Source organism: Protopterus annectens, chromosome 1.part0 (genome assembly GCF_019279795.1).
Source record: "Protopterus annectens isolate FY-2018-M chromosome 1.part0, PAN1.0, whole genome shotgun sequence".
NCBI classification, from domain to species: Eukaryota; Metazoa; Chordata; order Ceratodontiformes; family Protopteridae; genus Protopterus; species Protopterus annectens.
The window spans coordinates 737,859,607-737,883,398 of record NC_056725.1 but is presented as its reverse complement, the minus strand read 5'-3'; the positions used below and the strand labels follow the sequence as shown (position 1 = coordinate 737,883,398).

The window sequence follows — 23,792 nt, the reverse complement described above, 5'->3', positions numbered from 1 at the left end:
GGTTCCACTGCCATGAGTGACTGTAATTCTGAAACTCTCCTAGCAGAAGTTATTGCCGGGAGCAGAGCAGTCTTCCAAGATAGGAACTGAAGGTCTGCAGAAAAAGCTGGTTCAAAGGGAGGTAGTGTTAGTTTTTCCAGAACAAAATTGAGATCCCATGTTGGTGTAGGAGCTCTTCTAGGTGTTCTAATGTTTTTTGCCCCTCTGAGGAATTGCCTTAGTAGTGGGTTTGAAAATAAAGGTGGATTTGTGTCGTAGTGAGCTGAAATAGCTGAAGCATGGATTTTAATTGAGGAGAAGGAAAGTCCTTTATGCAACATCTCAGCTAAATACTGCAGAATTTCTCTTTTTTGACCTTCAAAAGAACCTTTATGAGAAAAGGTAATAGAGGAAAGGCATATGCTGTCAGGTTTTTCCAACTGAAGGAGAGAGTGTCCACTTTCCAAGCTTGATGGTGGAATGTCCTTGTGCAAAATGTTGTCAGCTGGTAGTTTTGAGGACTGGCAAACAGGTCTTCATTTGGTAGGCCCCATCTTTGAGTTATCATTGCAAATATTTGTGGGTCTAGCTTCCACTCGTGGGGGTCTTTGATGTTTCTGTTTAGGTCGTCTGCCAATGTGTTTTTCTGTCCTGGCAGGAAGTGAGCTTGTAACTGGACTTGGTAGGCCACAGCTGTGTTCCATAAGGTTATTGCTTGCCTGCAAAGAGGGTAGGAATGTGTGTCCCCTTGTTTGTTTATGTACCACATTACTGTGGTGTTGTCCATCTTTATTGCCAGTTGTCCAGGCTGTAGTAGATCCTTGAAAGCTGTCAGAGCTTTCTGTACAGCTAGCATCTCTTTTTGGTTTATGTGCAGTTTTCTTTGTTCTGCAGTCCATAGGCCTTGAATGCATTGTCCTGCCATGTGCGCCCCCCAGGCATAGTCTGAAGCATCTGTTGTGATAGTTTGCCTGGATGGGGGCAAGGTGAAAGGCTGACCCTTGTTGAGGTGACAAGCCTGTGCCCACCATAGGAATTCCTGTTGAAGGCAGGGAATGAGAGATATCACTGTGTCCAAGCTGTGGCTGTGTTGAGACCATACACTTTTTAGGTAACATTGTAATTTCCTCATATGCAGTTTTGCAAATGGTATTATCAGAATGCAAGATGCCATGAAGCCCAAAGCCTGCAGAATTTTTCTTGCAATTAATTGGGTCTTTGTTGCCATTGTCTTGAAATATTGAGTCAGTTGTAATTGCTTGTCTGGTGTAAGATAAGCCTTCTGGGCCGTTGTGTCCAAGCTGGCACCCAGGAATGTCATTTTTTGTGAGGGTACTAGTTTTGACCCTTATTCGTTTATTGTGTACCCCAGACAATTTATTAGATGCTTCACAAAAGCCAGATGTTGTAAGAGAATGTCTTTTCTTTCTGCTTGGATGAGGCAGTCGTCCAGGTATAGATATATTTGAATTCCTCTTTGTCTGCAGTATGCAATTACTGGTGCCAGGCATTTTGTGAATACTCTGGGCGCAGTAGATAAGCCAAAGGGCAGTGCAGAGAATTGATAATGGGTTGAACCTGCAATGAAACGGAGGTATCTTCTGCAACTTTGTCTGATAGGGACATGCAGGTATACCTCCTTGAGGTCCAACGTTACCAGCCATGCTTCCTTGCCCAACATGGGAAGTAGCTGCTGTAGAGTTAGCATCTTGAATTTGGGAACTTGTAAGTAAGTGTTTAGAATAGAAAGGTCCAGAATTGGTCTCCAAGCATTTTCTTTTCTGGGTACTAGGAAGAGTCTTGAGTAAAATCCTTGACATTGCTCTTGAGTTGGTACCCTTTGAATGGCTCTCATGACCATGAGAGCTGTAATTTGTTGTTGAGCCTCTGCCCTTTGATTTTGTGGCAGGTTTGGCATTCCACTTTTTATTGGCAAGGTGTGAAAGTGGAATCTGTATCCTCGTAAAATTATGTCTAGGACCCATTTGTCCTTTGTGACCATGTACCAGTTGTCTGCAAATAGTGCTAGTTTTCCCCCTAGGGGGGCTGACAAAAGAGCTTTGTTTGGCCAGCTGAGGTGCAAGTCATTGAGTTTACCTTCTGGTGGGTTGAGACCTGTCTTCTCCTCCCTTCTGGGTTGGAGTGCCCCATTGGCGAGATTTATACTGAGCTTGTGGTTGTCCTTTGCCCTTGGGCGCCTGTATTTACCCCACTGAGGCCTGTCAGTGGCTGGAAAGGACCAATTTTTGTTGGCCAGTTTCTGCTGAAGCGAGGGGGTTGTACCTGAAGGAAATCTTTGACTGTCTGCATTGATTTTGCCTTATCTTCCATTTTCTTTAACACTTCTTCTGCTTTAACACCAAAAAGAACATCTTGCTGTAAGGGAGCATATAGTAATTTTGCTTTAACATGATCAGGCAGACTTTGTTCCTTTAACCAGGCATGCCTACGTATAACTGATCCAGTGACAGCTGCTCTGCAGGAGGCCTCCAAAGAATCAAACCCACATTGTAAGGTACGTTTGCCCACCTGTTCGGTGGCGTGCAACAAATCCTGTACTTCTTTCAATTCAGGTTGTTGAGGTAGGGTGGTTATCTTTTGTTTTAACTGAGAGATCAGAAATTGCTGATACTTAAGCATATGAAATTGACAGTTTAGAGCTCTCATAGCTAAAGTGGCTGAGGTGTAAACCTTTTTCCTCCATCTATCTAGTGCTCTTGAATCCCTTTCAGAAGGTACTGGATTTTTAGACATGGAAGCCTTAGCCCCCTTGGTACCCTGGGTGATAGTCTCTGGGTCAGCTACTGGGCTTTTGTAAAGAAATTTGTGGGAATCAGGTACCCTGTGGTATCTGTCAGGCTTGGCCGGGGCAGGAGGCAGAGAGTCAGGGTTGAAACTGGATTCTAAATAGACATCATCCACAATGTCCAAAACAGGAGGAATACCTAGAGGTCTGTGTTGGGGGAGTAAAAGAAACTCTCTGAGCCTTTTCTTGGAATCAGAGTAATCTTGACCTTCCCAGTGAAAATGTTCCCTCATAGTGTGTAACGTTTCCCCAAAAGAATAATCTTCTGGAGGGGAAGCTGGGGAATAGAGTCCTCAGCATCAGAATCTTCATAAGGAGAGAAGGAATAGTCTTGGTCCTCAGAGGAATCCGAAGAAATAGACAGTTGTTCAGAGGAAGCAGATTCTTCCTCTTGTCTAGGCCTTTTGTCAGGAGGAGGCTGAGAACCCCTGAAAAGAGTAATCAAATCTTCAGCCATCTTGAGCATCTGTTTCTTAGGCATAGGGCCTTGAACAGGAGACTGAAGTGAAGCCTTTTTCGTTTTAGAAGGAGCCTTCGATTTGGAAAACGTTTTGATTGTAAGAGTCGTCGGTCTGAAAACGCCTTCAGAAAGCGATGGCGTTTCAGAAGAACCGACATCCTTGGAAGGTAAATCGTCAGAAGGGCCTGAAGTAAAAGGCTGCGTTGACCTAGTACATTCCGTCAAAATATCCGTATCGGTTTCGGGTTACAGAACTGCGGTAGTCAGAGACTGCGTCGGAGCCTCAGTGATAACTGGAGAACCAGAGACTGGATCAACCGAGGCCTTGGAATCTGGCTTAGGCCTGGGCTGTCGATCCTTATCCCTGCGCTTTTTGTGAACGCCGGTAGTCGGTAGCTCCGACGGCATGTTATAATTAAATTTTCCTGCCAAAAAAGTGTCGTGCAAAGTCAAATCGTCTTTTAATAGTATGTTTATTAAATCTAGCACAACAACGACAAGAAGTGACGTCGTGATCAGGGCCTAGGCAAGGTATGCAGTAAGAATGAAAATCCTTATGAGGTATTTGCTTCCCACAAGAAATACAATTGTTAACTTTTTCTGACATCGGTCTGAGGCAAGAAAAGTTTCCCCCAACGGGGTACTTAGCTTTATAGAAGACTTCGGTCTGAAATTCGAATTCGAAAATCTCAGGAGTCGGCCGACCGGCACTTGCGAACTGCTTCTGCTTCGGGCACCGCGCGGCAAGAAAGACTGGAGAAAATGGCGTCGGTTGCAGTATATGTACCCCTGGCACACTGACGTCAGGGATGAGGCGACGGCAACCGACGTCGGACCAAGACTTTGGAAATCCGGTCGACTGCGGGACCGCCAGACGACAGGATAACCCAAGTGTGATGACTGCAGCAGGGTAACACGATGAACATGGGTGAAAAAACAACAAAGGATGTAGAAATACTGAATCAGTTATTTACTATGGTCGACAAAGAGCAAAGAGAGAAGAAAAGAGAGTGGGGTGTCAACACAGCACATAAAGTCTGCTTCCAACAGCTTCAAGGTGGAAAACAAAAGAAAAATAACAACAGAAACCTAGGAAGAACTCAGGGAAACAGAGATAAGCTGACTCTCACGGATGCTGAAAGTGTACAGTAGTGCATTGTGTACCAGTGCCATAACTACATAGTTTTTTTTTAGCAACTGGCTCTCACGGATGCTGAAAGTCTACAGTAGTGCATTGTGTACCAGTGCCATAACTACATCGTTTTTTTTAGCAACTGGAATGGCAATAAGCATTCAACTAACTGAAGAAATAAAGGATGGCAAAAGCAGCTGCATGTTTACTAAAGAGTCAGACAACTACATGCCAGCTGGCCATCCTTTCATCCCAGGGAAATTTACAGAAACAATTTTGTAAAGCAGACAGGTAGAGGTCCTAAATGCTAATTCTCTTGCAGCCAGAAGGCAGCATGATTTCATGTACCTAAGGTTTCACTACTCCAGAATTATGCAGTGCTGTTAGTAGGAACACAGGAACAATATCAGGCAAGTGGTCATTTGGACTACAGTACGGCAAGCAGATAGACACACTTGAAAGTTCTTGTCATCCTTTTCAAGCAAATAACAGTGCTCACTTCTCAAATACAGCAGGGCTGTACATGCTAACTCTGGTTTAAATGTGTGCTTATCAATACAATCAACAAGACTAGCTTTATAGATTACCACAATAATACCTTGTCTGATGTGTAACGGTAACTTACTCACCCGGAATCCTATCTTTGTACCTCTTCTTTATTTGTTGGCAAATATTTAGGTCTCTAGTGCAGGTTACAAACTGGGGGTAAGGGGGGCAGAAGGAATATTGCTCATATGATGCTTCTGGACTCCAGCAAGGCAACTAACACTGCACTTCACTGAAGGCTAACGGGTGACTGAATGATACAGAGCAGGGATTCAAAATCATCAGTTGTTTAGAAAACTATTTGAGTGAAAGGAGACAGAAGCAGTTAGGGAGAAATTGTTTAAAATGAATACAATAACCATACATATTCTGCTGGTTCAGTGCTGGAACAGGCCCTAGTTAGTATAGCTGTGTCAACCACAACAGTGGTGTTAGAGAGCAAGAAAAGACTGCTGATGACACCACAAATGGTATTGTAGTCACAGGGGTAGAAGGCAGTTTCTAGTGAGACCCGGTACAGCTGGTTAGGTACGTAAATAGGTGGCAACTAGATTTAATGAAAAAAGTCCATGATTATGGATTCTTTCTGGGAAATAGAGAAAACAAAGAAACTTGAACAGTATTTGGAAGGACAGAATTCCATTGGGATCTGGTGTTATTGGTACTCCTTAAACTGAACTGCACAACATGAAAGGACAGTGGAGAATGTCAACAAGATTAGATATTCAGAATTCAAGAAATATGTATCAAATTTGCTCCTGTACCAGTACTTTACATTGATGTATACTCCTGTCTGACTTTAACCTGTTTCATGCTGAAAATGGTCCTCAATTGCATTCATTGATCTATTTAAGTAAAAATGTAAATAAATAATAATACTGCATATAAGTCTTAAAAGAATAATAGTACAGACTGTCTTTTCAAAACTGTTGCTAGCATGATTATTAGCTTGAATAAAAAGCTGTAAGAATTATATGAAATATAAAGGGTTAATTTAGGAATAGTATAAAATGCAGAAAGTAGTAAGTGTGCTGGCAAGCATATATAGCTTAATTACATATTGCCATCCATGTAAAAGAGTATGTTATTGAAAAACAAAGTCTGTAAAAATAACTGCGCAGATGGCAGCTGGAAGGACATCAATGAAGTAAAGAGATGTAACATCAAGCAAGATAAAGTTGGAACATCAAGTTTCAGATAGTGCTGGAACACCATGTTTCAGATAATGCAAGACTGAGTTTCCTTGGACCATCGAACTTGGAAAAAAGTCAAGGACAAATCATAAATTAAAAGAACAAAGAAAAGTGTTATACAAAGGAAGACTGTAATGCATCAGACTGAGAAAAAATATCAGACTTTTTGGTATAAATATGAGTGTGTATAAACAAGCTTTGGGAATCTGCCATTGAGAGCTGACAGCATCTGTGTTGCATGCTTGTAGATCTGAAAGGAAAATGTAATAGTAAATGCGTATTAACTAAAGCAGTTTGTCTCAGTGTATTTATTGTACTTAGTACTATACAGTAATAAGACTAGTTGGTGACAATAAATAGTTAAATGTACTGTGGTATGCATGCATGTAAATGCAAGTAACAGCAAGAAACCAACAGAAAGCAGTATATAATTCTTCAATGGCGAGCCACAGTTGACGGACCAAATGGTTTCTTATTGTGAGATCTACAGCTTCTTTTTCATTTTATTCAGTTAGTACATCCAGTTGCAGTGCAAACGTTTGCCTCCTTCTTCTGCACAGTATCCAGTGGCAGAACAGTGCATCTCTGCAAGTTCCACAGGTCCTGTACATTCACACAGCTGAATCTGCCAGCTGTGTTTGACCACCTTTTGGGAGAATCAATGAGGAACTTTCCACGCTTTCTCAATGGAAGACTTGGCCACCTTCCACACAGAAACTGGTAATTTTCTTTTTGTTTCTCATTCTACAGCATGGATGCCATAAAACACTAAAGTGTTCAGTGTAAGACTACCTTTCAGGTAGACAGTAATAATAGTCCAGCACATGTATGGTCAGGATTTAAAGATTGGTATAAACATAACTGTAGCACATGTAGAACTTTACTAGGTAAAGTTGATGTCAATGCCTTATGTAAGTGCATTACGTTTGACTGGTATCTTAAAATAGCAACATCATTGGTATGACAGTAAACGTTTATTGTGCAAGTCATATGAAACTGCTTTCTGTGCAATGTCATAAAAGTAATAGTAAACAACCAGATGCATTATGTTATGTCAACACATGTAAAATGTTAACTTCAGAGTTACAATATCAGTCAGTTCAGTTATTTACAAAATTTTCTGTACATCTTGCTAGACAAAAGTGGCATAAAACCACTGCACATTACAAAACAGATAAAAACAGAAACAAGGTTCATGGTGAACTGACAAAAATATTTAATAAACTATTAAGACACAGTCAGCGCGAGTACAAAAAGTTCAGACAACATATGCAAATACTTTTTCAGAAGTGCATAAGAGCTTTAAAGTCAGCAGAACAGAATAGTGACAAATATAATCTGGTTAGTAAAGAGTTAAAGCAACAGCAGTTAACTACACTGACACAAAATAATTTACGATGTACTATTCTACATTTAGAAAATAGTTAAGTGCACACAGCACAAATTTTCATTCAGTCAAAGCAAGGCACTTAAATAGTGATTTTAAAACAATTTCAAATAAAACAGTTCTAGGGTATAGAAATCAAATAAAAGCAGTTAAACGCAGTAAACACATGACATCCCAAAACTGACTGCAGGTATTTTCTTTTCACCTAAAGTGCAGCAAAAGGCACACAACAGCAAATGTAAATCATGTAAATATATCTGTTTTAAGCATGTGTTAGTTATAACAACATCAAAAATAGTACAGACTCCAGCAAAAACAGTATTCAAAAGCAATATTATGCATAGTTAGGCAAATTACAAATGTTTACTCTAATTCTAAGAGTTTTAATATCAAGTTGCAAGTATATTAACGAATGACTGAAGGTGCAAGTAAGTGCTAAAGGAGTTAAGGGTTAAGCGTCTGGAATGCGTAGAAAGAAAAAAAAGTATGTGAGCTCAAATCTTTCCAGGCTGGATTGGGTAGTTACAAGGAATGTTGTATAACATAAAATGTTACTGGTACTGAAATTTATAAGGTCAAGGAAACAAGACTGGTCACCAGGCCAAATGGCTTACGTTTTTCTAAAACATTATTGTTAAGTATTCATGTACAGCATTAAGCAAAAAGCATAAAAGTCTACAAAAATCATGTTTGGTAATTGTAATACGACGTCACAATTGTGCATACATGTCATTAATAATCTGTTTGCAAGTAAATACTACAGCTACTACAGTCAGCATATGGACTATGGTATGCAGTTAAATTATACAGGTCCCTTTACAAAAAGGGAAGTTACAAATAGCTACTAGTAACAGTAAACGTCTTTTCAAAATGGATACAAATGATTCCTACTACAACTTTGACAGTATAGGCAACAGCAAAAGCTTTATAAAAATATTTTCTGTTTTTGAAAATGGCCAAAAAAATAAGCAAATGTGTAAGACCAAAGTGTCACAGTCTAGGTAATGGACAGAAGGGCAAGCATACATTCAATTCTCACAGGATAAAGCAAATAAACAATTCTGCAATAAAATGATATATACTACAGGGGGAAGGACATGCTTTCAGTTATACACTAACTGTGTAAACAGTACTGCAAAAGATACTAAAATAAAGGTATAAAGTGTTAATACCAAAAATACATTTTAATGTTTCAAGTAATGTAATTAGAAGGCTTCAGTTTAATCCTAGGTTTGAAAACTGGACTGAGTGTACATTACAGCCATGTACGTACAAAACCAAAAACAATCTGTACAAGCAAGTGTACTCTGTACAGTATATAGTAAATGGTTTATCTATGTAAATAGAGTAACAAGTCAAAGCTTGACATGTTTTTTTTTTTTTTTCAAAAAAACAAGACTGCAATGCCTTTGGAATACAGGACATCACTGTATAAAGTCATATTCAGCAACTGCAAAATACAGCTCATAACTGGTAATGCTTGTTCTCATTGTGTTGACAATATAAAACTGTGTTAACTTGCTGTATCAAAAGAAAACTAAAGGTTTTGTTTCCCAATGTGTTTCTAGTTAACAGCAACATAAAAAGTACATACTAATATAGACAGTTTTGTAAAAATGTATAAATGCATGTGCACATCTATTTGCTAGTTAGATGCATATACACATCTGTTGCTATAGTATACGTAAAATAATATAGTTAGTTAAATACATGCATTTCTGTTTGCTAGCATACACATATTCTGGCACAGCTTGAAACAAGCTGAATGTTCAGTGTCTGGAACATGCTTCAAGGACTACAGATAAAAATGCAGCTTCAAGAAAAGGCACGCAGCATTCAAAAAAGTCATGCATTTGCATCATTCTGAACATCAAAACAGAGGGAATTAAATATTTCACGAATAAAACTTAATTGGGAAAATGCTACACAAAATAAAACACAAGACAATTTCAGTTGTAAAAAGCATACAGCATGTATCTTTGGAAAGATAACATTTAACACAAATACAACAGCATGGTTAGCTGAACAAGGTCAGGCACACATAAAAGTAGACAAAAAATCAAAGACTGACATAAACATTTCGATAAACAGCTCTATCTCTATTAGATGTTGTACATTACCTCAAAATGTAACAGTTCTGACAAGGGAAAACATCATGCAAAAATGTCACAGTGTGTAGACAATAACACAAAAATAAGAATAAACTCAACAGGGAAAAAAGGGTATCTGTATAAACAACACAGTAATACAAGAAAAGGACCATGGGTTAAAATACTTACCATTTTGGGTAACAGGCCAGTACTTCATACAAATCAAATGGTAAAAATACCATCCACTTGTACTATGATAGGACAACAATACCAAAAAAAAAAAACAATATTGCACTTCAATATTACATTTCCAAGTTTTAAAGACACCAATTCGAGATTTAGAAGAGCTTGGTATAAAAACTAGTAGAACGAGATATTTCACAGATTTTACATTTACAAGCAGAAGGAAATCCTACTGTTTAGTAAGTCATTACAAGTATCTCTGACAGATTACAATTTACTATAAATGGACAATACTGCCTTCATATTTCAAAATGTTTGTTAAAGTGGCACCACAGTTTGTATGTGTAGTTTCAAATAACCCAGTGTTAACAGTAAAAGACAAAAACAAAAGCTGACACTGCCCATAATTGGTGGGACATATTCATACGATGCTCATCTGTGACCAAATTGCTAAATTGATTAATGCAGCTTAACATTGTTTTATATGCTGCAGGTTACAAAAAGCTGCAATAACTCACCAAGTCATGGTAAATACTGTAAATAGTGATGCTAATGAAACAAATGCAGTTTTTTCTTTAACTGAAGTTTAGACCGTTCCTCAAAAAAATAAAATAAGGGGAACTGAAAGAATAATAGTACAGACTGTCTTCAAAACTGTTGCTAGCATGATTATTAGCTTGAATAAAAAGCTGCAAGAATGATATGAAATATAAAGGGTTAATTTAGAAATAGTATAAAATGCAGAAAGTAGCAAGTGTGCTGGCAAGCATATACAGCTTAATTAGATATACACATCCATGTAAAAGAATATGTTATTGAAAAACAAAGTCTGTAAAAATAACTGCGCAGATGGCAGCTGGAAGGACATCAACGAAGTAAAGAGACGTAACACCAAGCAAGATAAAGTTGGAACATCAAGATAGTGCTGGAACACCACATTTCAGACAATGCAAGACTGAGTTTCCTTGGACCACCAAACTTGAAAAAGAATCAAGAACAAATCATAAATTAAAAGAACAAAGAAAAGTGTTATACAAAGGAGGACTGTAATACATCAGACTGAGAAAAAATATCAGACTTTTTGGTATAAATATGAGTGTGTATAAACAAGATTTGGGAATTTGCCATAGAGAGCTGACTGCATCTGTGTTGCATGCTTGTAGATCCGAAAGGAAAATGTAACAGTAAATGCGTATTAACTAAAGTAGTTTGTCTCAGTGTATTTATTGTACTTAGTACAATACAGTAATAAGACTACTTGGTCACAATAAATAGTTAAATATACTGTGGTATGCATGCATGTAAATGCAAGTAACAACAAAAAACCAACAGAAGGCAGTATATAATTCTTCAAGTCTTATAAACTTGAACCTGGAATGCTGTGTCCAGTTCTGATACCTAAAGAATAAAGATTAGGCTTGCAGAAAGTCTGCAATGTAGAGGCAGCAAAATGGTAAGAGGAATGAAACGTGAGGAAAAGATTAACAACAGCTGGCATGTACACAGTGCAATACAAAACAGAATGAGGTGTCGTCACCTGTGCAGACTGAAGAGGCTGGCATGCACACAGTGCAATACACAATGAAATGAGGTATCATATACTGCTTTGTGTATGTTTGTGATTGTTCATTGGAGCTTTTCTCCCCGGGCCTCCACTGAAAACAGGCTCTTCTTGGCCCAGTGGACTTCCCTGGTCATCAAAATGAAAAGAAAAATAAATAAAATAAAATAAATATGGATATAAAAAATAAGGGCTCATGGATGGCAGATGGATCAGAGATGATTCAAGACTGACTTAAGAAAGTATTTCTCACACATGATGGTAGTGCTCTAGAAAATACATAAAGACAGTACTGCAATTCTAGGGTAAAAGAAAAATTTAAGGGTAGTTAGGGCAGACAGAAGAAAGGATGGGGCATGGGGACAGCTGTTTATGGCTTAGCTGCTAGACTCCACTATTTAATACTACTGTCACAATCACCGAGTTTCTTCACCTTTCATGTACTTGTAACTTGTTTACATTATCATGGACTCTTCTTGAAACAAGCACAGCAAAGATATGAAGATATAAAAAGAAACCCTCTTGTTCTTTTATGGATTTCACAGAAATACCTTCTGACAACAGCATTTTGTCTTTCAGGCAAGATGTGCAGTAGGATACAGACTGCACTGATCTTGTTGAAGACTATATTGTTGAAAGATGCACTTGTTCAGATATTATACTGGGGGAAGTAGCGCATGGGGCATAACAACAGGGAGCAAGAAAACTCTACACTGAGCTAAGCTATGAAAGCATGCATATCACTGATATCTCAGAATCTTAATCCAAAATAATATGAACAGCATTAAAGAAATGGTGGTGGTTACAATAATGTCTATGTATGTGAACCAATACTAAAACAAGAAGATGGGGAAATATTGTTTAAGACTGTAGGCATGGACGTTTACAAATCTAGTGGCTGATAATTAAATTCCACAGGTGTACCCCATGAAAACTGCTAACCATTACAGCACAGCACTCCTACAGCCAGCAGCAGCAGTTAGTCGTAAAGATTTTCCTCTCATCAGTACCAACCACAGTGATCACTGTCCAGTACTGTGTGCTACACACCTAACTTCAGCAACTCATATGCATAGTGTAAATTGGTGAAAGCATTGTACTAAGAAGTAACTTAATCTCTCCCATTTACCTCTGCTTAATCTCATGAAAATATTCTGGTGTTGGTAGTGAATGGTGTGAAAGCCTACAAACCAAAAATCATGGTTGGTAAAATTAAAATACAGGCAACCACTTTAGCCACTATCTAAATGTTTAAAACTATAACTCAGACTTCACAGCATAAAAAAATCTGTCCTCTCACACTCACTTATCTTTGTGATCAGGTTTTGCTTGTAAACCCAACAGCAGTGAAATAAGGCACTCCTCATAATCCTGTAATGATCCCAGTGGGTACTGGTTCAAATAAACCGAGTATTCCTGAAAAATCCAAGCAAAAGCCAAGTGATGACGTTTTTTTATGTCCTCCAGGATGAAATCCATCACTGCTGCTTTCATCCTCCTATCAAGCTGGGTAATCAGGCGAGACAGGATCTTTACAGGAATCTGTAGTTTGAACAGCAAAATCTGTATTAACCCTTTACAATGCTTTTGCTCTGTTTAATAATTTCCATGAACAGAGATGATGAGCAACAGGTATCTTGCTAACAGTTTCTTACAATAATCAATAAAATGTGACATTTTAAGAATTTAGTACCACACAGAATCAGATGAAATATGACACACTCAACAAAGCACCTAGTTAAAAAAAATGCCTTTTTACTCACAGCAGCTTAGAAACATTTCATATAAAGTAGAGATGTGTAAGAACTTAGCATAATAGTAGGTTTTAGACTGGTCACTCTTACAGTATTACTAACAGATGGGATATCCTGCCAAGGATAGTCATACGTCCAGCCAGCATAATAAAGCCCGACCTCCTCCATCTTCTGCCATACATCCAATGGATGACCTCATCCTGAAGAAGGCAGGAAGTACATTAGGGAGATCTGAGCATGAATTACCTCACAACTTTCTTGCCACCAGACTGAGTACTGAACTATCACTTCAGCTTTGGTCTGTCAGCAGTACAATTTGCACTTCTTCCTAAGCTATTAGGCATATAAGTTTCCCCACTGGGGATCCTTTCTCGCTAAGAGTTTTGTTTAAAGGTTTTGCATATGTCATCTAACAGAAGCAACTATGATTGTTCCCTTTTGATTCCAATAACTGAGTTCTGTATCTGGAAACCCTAGGTATAAGGAGTTCAGTAATCCAAGTAATAGGTGACAAGACAAGCAGAACAGCAAAAAAGCATTGTGGAGGAAGGTAATGGTTAATGCAGGCAAAACTCCTGAAATGGAAGCAAGGTGACCTAACAACAGATGACACTTGCCCTTCAATGTCCATCTGTTGTCAGTCACCACACAGAGTTCTCTCACCTTGGCAGCACAGTCTAGTTTATAACAGCCATAAACATTGGTGACAGCTAAAACTGGACAATCTAAACTCCTCAAGGTGGAGATATTGAACTTAAGTGCATACAGTTGACCCATTTTTGGATACTTTCTTAGTCCTTTCCAAGGAAGCTGTCCTAACAGAGAAGAGGCAAAGTTTGGTATCATCTAAATAAAAATTATAATGTAGAGCATCCCCAATGAGAATAACAAATGCATCAAAACTGAACCCCAATTCATGGGACATCAGAGATGACCTGATAACTGAATGAGCTGTCAAACACAGAAAGGTGAGAGGCAAATTGATCTACAGCAGTACCTGAAACCCTGCAGTACATTTCAAGTGGCTGAGCAGGATTTTGTGGTCCAGTGTGTCATATGCAAAACAGAGAGGAGAAAATAACAACACTGACTACTTACCATTAGATCAATCGTGACCAAATAGGATTTCCATTTAAATGTCAAGATTGCTGTGCTCTGCAGATTTCTGTTTTTCAATGAGATACAATGATTTTGGAGTTGGTATATACTATGTAGCAAAAGTGCTGGAGTACAGGAGTACTTATCCCCCAGCAAGTGATTTCTGTAACCATGGCTGCTGCTCATAGACAAGAGTTTGTAATATTCTGGGATGGCATTTATGAGGATCAGTCACAAGATAGTCATATTTTCATTAGGAAGCTGATTTACTGCTACACTGACCCTTACAAAAGAAGCTACAGATGTACACATGTGGGACTGTATGACCTTCCTCTGCATTTGTAAACACAGTTATTCTTTTTGCTGTTTCTGGAGGAGGATTTAAACAAGATCACAGCGTCTAGGTCACAATGACATTTAAATATTGCTCATGTGCAGCAGATAGGTGACGCCACAGTGTAAACACATATGCATGTTCTAATCACAAGACATTGCATAGACAGAAAGGTAGCTCTTGGTTTACAGCTCATTTACTAAGTGGGCAGTGATGTTTTTGTATACAAATACTGTCAAGGTTTCATGCTGGGAAAACACAGTTTTCTCAGCTAGTATTAGAATTTGTTTCATATAAAGTCACGTCTTTGTGTGTGTAGAGTAGTACAGCACATACTATGCCTGTGACCACACATTTACCAAACACATAGTAATCGTGTCCAAGAAATAATCTGTGATGTAGGTTTGTAATGAACGGCATACAACACAAGCTACCCCTACCTTCAATATGCTCTACAGATGAGACCGGAGAACACTCACAAACTAAATGATCAGCAGCGCAGTCCTGAACTGTGAATATAGGGCTTCACATACTTGACAAATACACTGTCACATTATACAATGTACCTAAATCATATGAAAAAAATGTGAACACCAACTTGTCCAGTACAACAAGGTGTTGACTTAAAGCATACGTACAAACATACAAATATTTCAAGCACGAGCATTAATGCCCTTCTACCTTGCCAGTATACCAAAACACTTGTTCCCATAATAAGTGCCCAGGTTGTTCTTAAAAATATCTAAACTTGTACTTGCTTTAATGTAATTCGGTAGTCTGTTCCAAGCATCAACTACTCTGTCAGAGAACCACTTAGTGCACTTCTCATTCCTACAGAATCTTCTACATAGGTTATCTGATGATTCTCTAGTACTTTTTGTTAACCCCAAACATTCCCAGAGATAGTTATCACTAAATGTCCTATATGCCTGAATAAGATCTCCTCTTAGATATCTGTAAGAGACAACATACAAGTTCAGATATTTTAGTCTTTCATAACTTAAATTTTCACATCCATGGATACCCTTGGTATATTTCCATTGTACTTTTTCCTGTTTATTCATGCTTGTTTTCTTACAGGGTTTCTATATTGTTATTACATACTCCAGTTTGGGTCTAATGTAACTAACAAACGATAACTTCATTATTTTTGATTTCCTAGACTTTATAAATATTTTTATACAATCTATAGTTCTATAATAAGAAGTTATGTACTTACCATAACGTTTCATGTTAGTTGTCTTCTTCTCGCCTTCTTTCTTGCTGGATGGGTTCGGAGCCGATCCGCGGCTCCGACTCGGCTTATACTATAGCTCGAGAGCTATTTTTACCAGCTCAAGGCAGCCCTATATCCCACAATACCATGCGCTAACTCCCCAGATCTCATTTGGAAGCTAAGACATAGTATAAATAATAATATTATAATAATAATATTATAATCCTCTTTTACGAGTACAGATTACCTGCTAGTAACACTAAGGATACAAGGAAAAAGACGCAACATATTGTATCTCCGGAAATGGAAGGACTCAGAACCTTGAGTCTATCCAGGCTAGGGGGCAGGAGGGAGGGACGCAAGAAAGAAGGCGAGAAGAAGACAACTAACATGGAACGTTATCGTAAGACATAACTTCTTAATGTTAAGTTGTCATTCTCGCCTTCATTCTTGCTGGATGGGACAGCGTCCCTAGCATCTTAGTCCTGGGTGGCTCAATGGAACAGACTCCTGAGTACAGTGGAACCAAAATCAGCTCTATTTCTGGAGGCTAAATCAAGCTTGTAATGGGCAATAAAGGTATGTTTGGAAGCCCATGTAGCTGCTGCGCAAATGGCATCTAGTGGTAACCGTGCTTGAAACGCCGTTGAAGTTGATAGTGCCCTGGTTGAATAAGCCTTAGGCCTAGAGGGAAGTTGCCTGTGTCTCAACTCATAGACAAACGTAATAATAGATGTCAGCCATCTGGAAAGAGTAACCTTCGATTCCGGAAGCCCTTTCTTGCCTGCAGCATAAGAGAGAAAGAGCTGGTCTGACTTTCTGAATTGTTTTGTCCTGTCTAGGTAATACCGTAATTGGCAATGAACATCTAATGAATTTAATTTTTGTTCAGCCCTGTTGGTATAGTCTGGGAAAAAGAGAGGCAAATCAATGGAGTGGTTTAGATTTGCTTCCAATAACACTTCTGGTAGGAAGGAAGGGTTTGTTCTGAGAGTTACCCTGTCTTTATGAAAAACCAAATAAGGAGGACGGACAGACAATGCTTGAAGTTCCGATACCCTTCTGGCAGATGTTATAGCTGCTACTAAAAACAGCATTTTCCAAGAAAGAAGTTTGAGGGAGCAAGAAGCTGCAGGTTCAAAAGGGGGCAGAATTAGTGAGGTTAGAACTAAATTCAAATCCCATTGTGGGGGTGGATCTTTGACTGGAGGTCTGAGCAAAAAGATGCCCTTGAGAAAGGCTTTACAGAGTTTGTGGGACATAGTATTTGCTTCTGAGAGTCCAACATGAAAATTAGCAATGGCCGCTAATTGTACCCTGATAGTGGCCGATGATGACCCTGAATGAAAAATCTCCGCCAGAAAGTCTAGAACCTCATGAATGGGTGCATGGAAAGGATCTAAGGATCTAGTTTGTGCCCAGTGTGAAAAACACTTCCATTTACTCGCATAAGTCTTCCTAGTATTCGACTTATGGGAAGCCAGAATGATATCACGAACAGGAGGAGAAATAAGGGGAAGCCTGGCTATGGCTGGAAGTGGAGCAACCAAGCTGTGAGGTTGATGGAATGTAGAGACTGATGCAGCTTGCCCATGAGGTGGGTCAACAGATCCGGACGGGGTTCCAGATGCCAAGGCTGTTCCAGTAGATATTTGTGCAGGAACAGGAACCAAACTTGTCGAGGCCAAAATGGGGCAATGAGGATCATTTTGGATCTCAATGCGGTTGCTTTCTGAATTAATTGCGGGATCAATGGAAAGGGAGGAAAGGCATAAAGAAGACCCCAGGGCCAAACGTGAACAAGAGCGTCTCTGAGGGGTTGGCCTGGTAGAGGAAAAAGTGTGAAGAAGTCGAGGCACTTGCTGTTTTGGGGAGTTGCGAAAAGGTCGCAGCAAGGCTGGCTCCACTTCTGAAAAATTCCGTCTGCTACCGTTTGATTTAGAGACCACTCGTGAGGCATGCGGATAGTTCTGCTCAATCTGTCTGCTATGACGTTGGACTTCCCGGGGATGTGCGTTGCTATCAGAAACCGTTGAGATGAAATCGCCCATTGCCAAAGTCTGAGTGCTTCTCGACAGAGGGGGTAGGACCTTGTTCCGCCCTACTTGTTTATGTACCACACCACAGACATATTGTCCGTTTGAATTGCTATAGTCCCCATGGGAAGAGAGCTCTGTAGGGCTTGCAACGTCAAAAGCACTGCCCTCATCTCCAGGACATTTATGTGCAGGTGGCATTCTGACTGTTGCCAAGTGCCCTGGACCGTCCTGCCCTGAAAATGCCTCCCCCACCCGATCAGGGAGGCATCCGTTGTGACAGTGGCAACTGCACGGGGGAGAACAAAGGGTCTGCCCTGAAAAAGCTGAGGGGAAACCATCCACCAGGAGAGATGTTTCTTGCAAGATGGGGTTATCAAAATGTTGTGGGTCATTGGTAGCTGTTGAAAGGACCACTGAGAAAACAGCATCCACTGAAGGAGCCTCATGTGGAAGCGGGCTAATGGAAGTAGAAGAATCGCCGCCGCCATGAGGCTCAACACTTTCAATACTAGCTTGACTTGGACTCTGTTGGGCTGAAACAGGAGCTAAACATTCTGCCTTATGTCTGAGGCGGTAATGTTGCAAACATTTCTGTGGTGTTTAATACAGCGCCTATAAAGTTTATACATTGACAAGGTGACAAGGAGGACTTTGCAAAATTTATAGAAATACCCAGACTGTTGCAAAGTTGAATAGTGTAATCCCTGGCCATTATGAGATCCTGTTTGGTGGTAGCGGAAATGAGCCAGTCATCTAAGTATGGAAACACCTGGAATCCTTTCTGTCTCAGGTGAGCCGTGACCACTGCCAAACATTTGGTGAACACCCGGGGGGCTGTGGTGAGACCAAAGGGCAGGGCCCTGAATTGAAAATAACTGACTCCCAGCCGGAAGCGGAGAAACATCCTGGAGCGCCTGTGTATTTTTATATGGTAGTACGCGTCCGGGAGGTCTAACAAGCACATCCAGTTGTCTCTGCCCAAATAGGGTAGAATGGACTGCAGTGTTACCATCCGAAATTTTGTCTTTAGTACAGAGTTGTTTAACCTGCTGAGGTCCAAAATGGGTCTCCATTCTCCTGTCTTTTTTGGTACCAAAAAGAATCTGGAGTAGATTCCGGATCCTAGCTGATCTGCTGGGACTGCCTGAATGACTCTTTTTTTCTAACAGCTTTTTTATTTCTAGCTGACCAAAGAACAATCGCAAGCCAAAGAAAAAAACAAAAAAATAGCAAATACAAACTGGAGCAAAGAAAACCAAATATAATATGAGCGCTTTCGGAAAAGGCAATGCTTCTCCTTCATCAGATCTGATGAAGGAGAAGCGTTGCCTTTTCCGGAAGCGCTCATATTATATTTGGATTTCTTTGCTCCAGTTTGTATTCCCTATTTTTTGTTTATTTCTAGCTGAGCCTGACCCCTTTGTGCGGGTGGTACGTCTGGTAGGGGATTTGGAGGTTGTACCGGAGGGAAAGTGAAAGGGATTTTGTAACCCTCGGATATGATCTTCTGTACCCATGTGTCTTGGGAGAGGGATTGCCAGGCTTCCGGGTACAGAGATAATCCCCCCCCCGACTGCCTCCGAAGGCGGACAGTCGGGCAGCTTCTCAGGGATGCTGAAAGGGTTGGTCAGGGAAAGATTCCCTGGAACCCTGGTTCTGTGGACCCCCTCTGCCCCTGGGGCGGCATCTGTTATTATTCCACCCCTCTGCCTCTAGGGGGAAATTCACCACGTGCGGCAGGCGCGACTTCCTGTGGTTTGCGGAACCACATCTTTCCACCCTTCTGTCCCTTAGGATAAGGTCTAGAAGGCGTGGAAAAACAGACTCCCATGGCAGAGAGAGTCTTACCATCTTGCTCGCATCTGGTGAGGGTATTCTTCACCTGAGGTCCGAACAATTCTGATCCATCAAAGGGGTGTTGGTGAAGGACGCCTTGAAGGGATCGGCAAAGTTACAGAGTCGCATCCAAGCGTGACGTCTCAACGAAACGCCTGTGCCAGCGGCCCTACTCACTCCATCGGCTGCATAAGAGATAAGCCGCATGGAGGAGTTAACAATGGAGTTCAGGGTAGCCAGCTGAGAGTTTATTTTGTCCTTAAACCCCGCAGCAGAAGATCCTGTACCGTTTCACCCAGCTCTTTCAGCAAGTGTCTCTGAAGGTGGGTGAAATGACATAAATAGTTCAGCGATCGCATAGAAAAGGTCGCTGAAGCAAAGGTCCGCTTGCAGTACCTGTCCATGGTCCTGGACTCTTTGTTAGGAGGATGAACAGATACAGAAGGATCAGCCAGTTCCTTCTTAGTGGCTGCTGCTACCACCATAGCATCAACTGAAACACCTTTGGTGAGAAAGGATTTGTCATCTGGTGCAGAAATAAATTTAGAAGGCCTCCTAGGGGTAGGTTCCGTTGAATCAGGAGCTGCCCATGCCTTTCTAGCCACTACCTCCATTAGTGGGTCGAAAGGGGAAGACACCCAGGAGGTGGAAGGGCGAGATCCAAAGGCGTCAAGGTAAACCGACTCATCCTCGGAAGGTTTGAGAGTGGACCAATTTCCGCTCTGTCTTAGGATCTCCAGGATGTCTGAAAAGGAGACATCCTCAGAGGGGGATCTGGGGGAACCTTCTGACTCATCCAAGTCGGTGTCCGACGTGACAGACTTGGGGGAGTCTATGTGCTTCCTCTTGCACTTCCTTTTCCTAGGGGGTTCCCCTGAAACTTCAGGGGAGCCCTCGGAAGAGGAGGAGACACCCAAGGTGGGTACCCTACGCTTTGGATCTCTGCTGTCGGGTGTAGGAGGATGGCCAAAGACTGTAACAGGCACAACGGATAACTGGTGCCAGAGCCATGGCCTAAAGTTAAATGCCAAGAAATGCATAGTCATACCCTTCGGGAAAAACAAGGTTACCCCTAGCTACCATATAGGTGGAAATCCACTGATCACAGAAGAAGTTATCAGGGACCTGGGGACCCAGGTTGACAGTAGCCTTTCATTCGACACTCATATTGCTAAAGTAGTTAGGAAGACCTTCTACATTGCCCACCTTATCATGAAGGGATTCACATCTAAATCAAGGGAGGTCATAGTCTCCCTATACTCATCACTCATCAGACCAATGATTGAGTACAATGCCCCATTCGGAATGTATCTGACCCGACACTTGCAGCAGCTGGAGAGGCCACAAAAGTTCCTCACCAAAAGGATAAAGGGTCTCAAAAATCTGTCTTATGCTGCCCGACTGAAAGAACTCCAGCTATATTCAGTTGCTTACCGCTTGCTCAGAGGTGACCTGTGCCTGACATACACGGCCATGTCAAACCCAGATTTGATGAACATGCTTCATCTCAAAAAATCTAGATCCCTCAGAGCCACAAGGGCGGGAGACTTAAACCTCGACACGGTTATTAATAGGACGTGCTGGAGGGATAGATTCATCACCCAAAGACTCCCTATGCTGTGGAACAAAATCCTGGTATATGTGAGGCAGAGCACCTCGCTGGCCTTGTTCAAGAGGAATCTTGACGAATGGATGGGAGATCGCAGATACACCCCAGGGGTTACCTCAGTGTCACTGCTCGACAGAGGCACAGCAAAATAATGGGCATAGTTTCTCCAAACTACAGGGGTGGCGTAAGCCACAAAACTATGGGCTAGGCTTGTAAATGCCCTCGGGCAGATAGCCTAGTATGAACCTATGAACCTACAGAGGGAGAAGCCGCAGAACTTAACCTTGGAGTGGACACTGGGTCCAGGACACTCCTCATCACCTCGAAGGCTCCCCTATCAGATACCAAAGGTAGCCCCGGCTCCGAAGAGACCGGAACCGACAGAGAAGGCTCCGAGAATGATATCGGGGCAGAACTGACCAGAGCCGAAGCTCCAAGAGGGAGAGCGGGGTCGGACAAGGGTCCGATGCCACTCGCCCCCTTGGAGCCAACAATGGAGTCTCGGTGCCCGGACCTCTCCACGGACGGAACCAATGAAGAGGTCAGAGCCGATGACACCGGAGCCGAAGGAGGAAGTATCGGCTCCAACGTGGGCAAGGTCTCGGTTCCGACAAACTCTGGCTCTGAACTCGAGAGATGAGTTGGAGGAGGAATGGATAGCTGTATCGAAGGAGCCACAGTCTGGTGAGATGGGCTCTGGAGCATTTGGGCCAGCGCCTGAGATTTTATGAGTCTACTGACCACCCTCTCGATGTCATGGTCGGAGAGCCTGGATGACCTCGATGAATGAGTCCTATGACTCCGCTCCAATAGGAGAGGGGACCTCGGAGCCGATCTAACGGACTCTGGTGAAGGGGACCTAAAGCGCTTGCGCGCTGGGGTCGGCTCCGATGATGGTTTCGGAGTGGAAACCACTTTGCTCGCCTCGGAGCCAGACGGAACCGAGGTCGGAGCCGTCTCGATAACGCCAGCCCTTGGCTCAGAAGCTGGAGCCGAGAGTTTGGCAGTTTTTGACGACTTCCCCGCACCAGACTTGGACGGGGAGTCATCAGGGTTTAACAAGCCCCTTAGGATGAGCTTGTTGCGCCTTTCCTGCAGGACTCTTGAACTAAATCCGTGACAAACGGAACAAGAGTCCTGCAGGTGTAAAGGCCCCAAGCGATAGACACAAGAAGTGTGACCGTCTGTCAGAGACATTTTCTGACAGCACGAGTCACACTTCTTGAATCCCGAAACCTTAGGGTCCTTTGACATCCTGACAAAAAATGAAAAGGAACACAGTCAGTCCACACACACACACTTATTTAAGTTAAAGGGAACTGACTAAAAACCCACACACACACTGAAAGGGGTGGGGGAAAACTAAGGAAAAGCCCATAGGCCCAAGATAAAAAAAAACTAACTAAAGAAGGGGAAAAAGGGCTACCGAAAGGGCAAGGCAGATAGAAGGGACCTAAAAAAGGGTAAGTAACTGGAAAAAAACTACTGAGACTGAATATATATATGAAAAAAGCACTTACTGACCAGAAACGGTAAAAACAGACTACCTCGCAGTGAAGCGGCAAACGAGATCTGGGGAGTTAGCGCATGGTATTGTGGGATATAGGGCTGCCTCGAGCCGGTAAAAATAGCTCTCGAGCTATAGTATAGGCCGAGTCGGAGCCGAGGATCGGCTCCAAACCCATCCAGGCGAGAATGACAACTTAACATCTATCATTAACCAATTGGTTGATATGATTAAAAAATCATGGCTGAATCTACCCATATACCCAGGTCCTTAAATAAGTCTACAGTTTCAATCACTGTGTGTTGTATTAAATATTCACCTTTCAATTTATTCCTACCAAATCTCATATGCTTAGTTTTTGATGTATTTATCAGCATATTATTCTCCTGTGCCCAAATGGTCAATTTAGTCAAGTTATTTTGCAGACATGCCTTATCTGTAACACATGTAATCGGTTTACCCAATTTCAGGTCATCTGCATATAGACTGTACAACACCTCAGATGAAAAAGTTAATTCTGAAAGATACAATCTAAATAAGTAAGGGCCTAGGACAGAGCCCTATGGGACACCCTGACTGTAACCAAGGATTTCACCTGTCCAGTTGCTGTATGATACTTGGCATGTCCTATCTGTAAGCCACGGAGCTATCCATCTTATCAAGAGTACATCAATACCTAGTTGTACTAATTTAGTGATCAGTGCTATGTGTATGACCCTGTCAAATGCTGAAGTTAAAATCTATATAAATTACATCACAGCACAATTTTTCATTCATTGCTGTTATTATATTGTTATAGAACATCATGTTACAGGTGGTAATAGATCTGTTTTCAACATAGGCATGCTGATATATGGTTTCAAGTCCCAACCTATCCAGTTCTGACAATAACTTATCCAATATTACCTTCTCCATTATTTCTCCACAACATGAAAGTAGACTTATGGGTCTATATGGCTCTGAGTTTGTCCTACTCCCCTTTCCCTTAAAAACAGGTTTAATAAGCACATGTCTCCAATCCTGAGGAATCTCCCCATATTTATATGAAGTAGTGAATAACAG

General features: G+C 41.3%; 1 protein-coding gene across 1 annotated transcript in view; it reads right to left on the bottom strand.

Annotated features, from left to right (window-relative positions):
• The window catches only part of LOC122794375 (symplekin-like), a 1,034,965-nt gene that overhangs the window by 853,513 nt on the left and 157,660 nt on the right, over positions 1-23,792 (bottom strand). Inside the window, exon 4 of the mRNA XM_044062716.1 lies at positions 12,644-12,879. Within this exon, the coding sequence (XP_043918651.1) occupies positions 12,644-12,879 (236 nt within the window). The remainder of the gene's footprint in view (positions 1-12,643; positions 12,880-23,792) is intronic.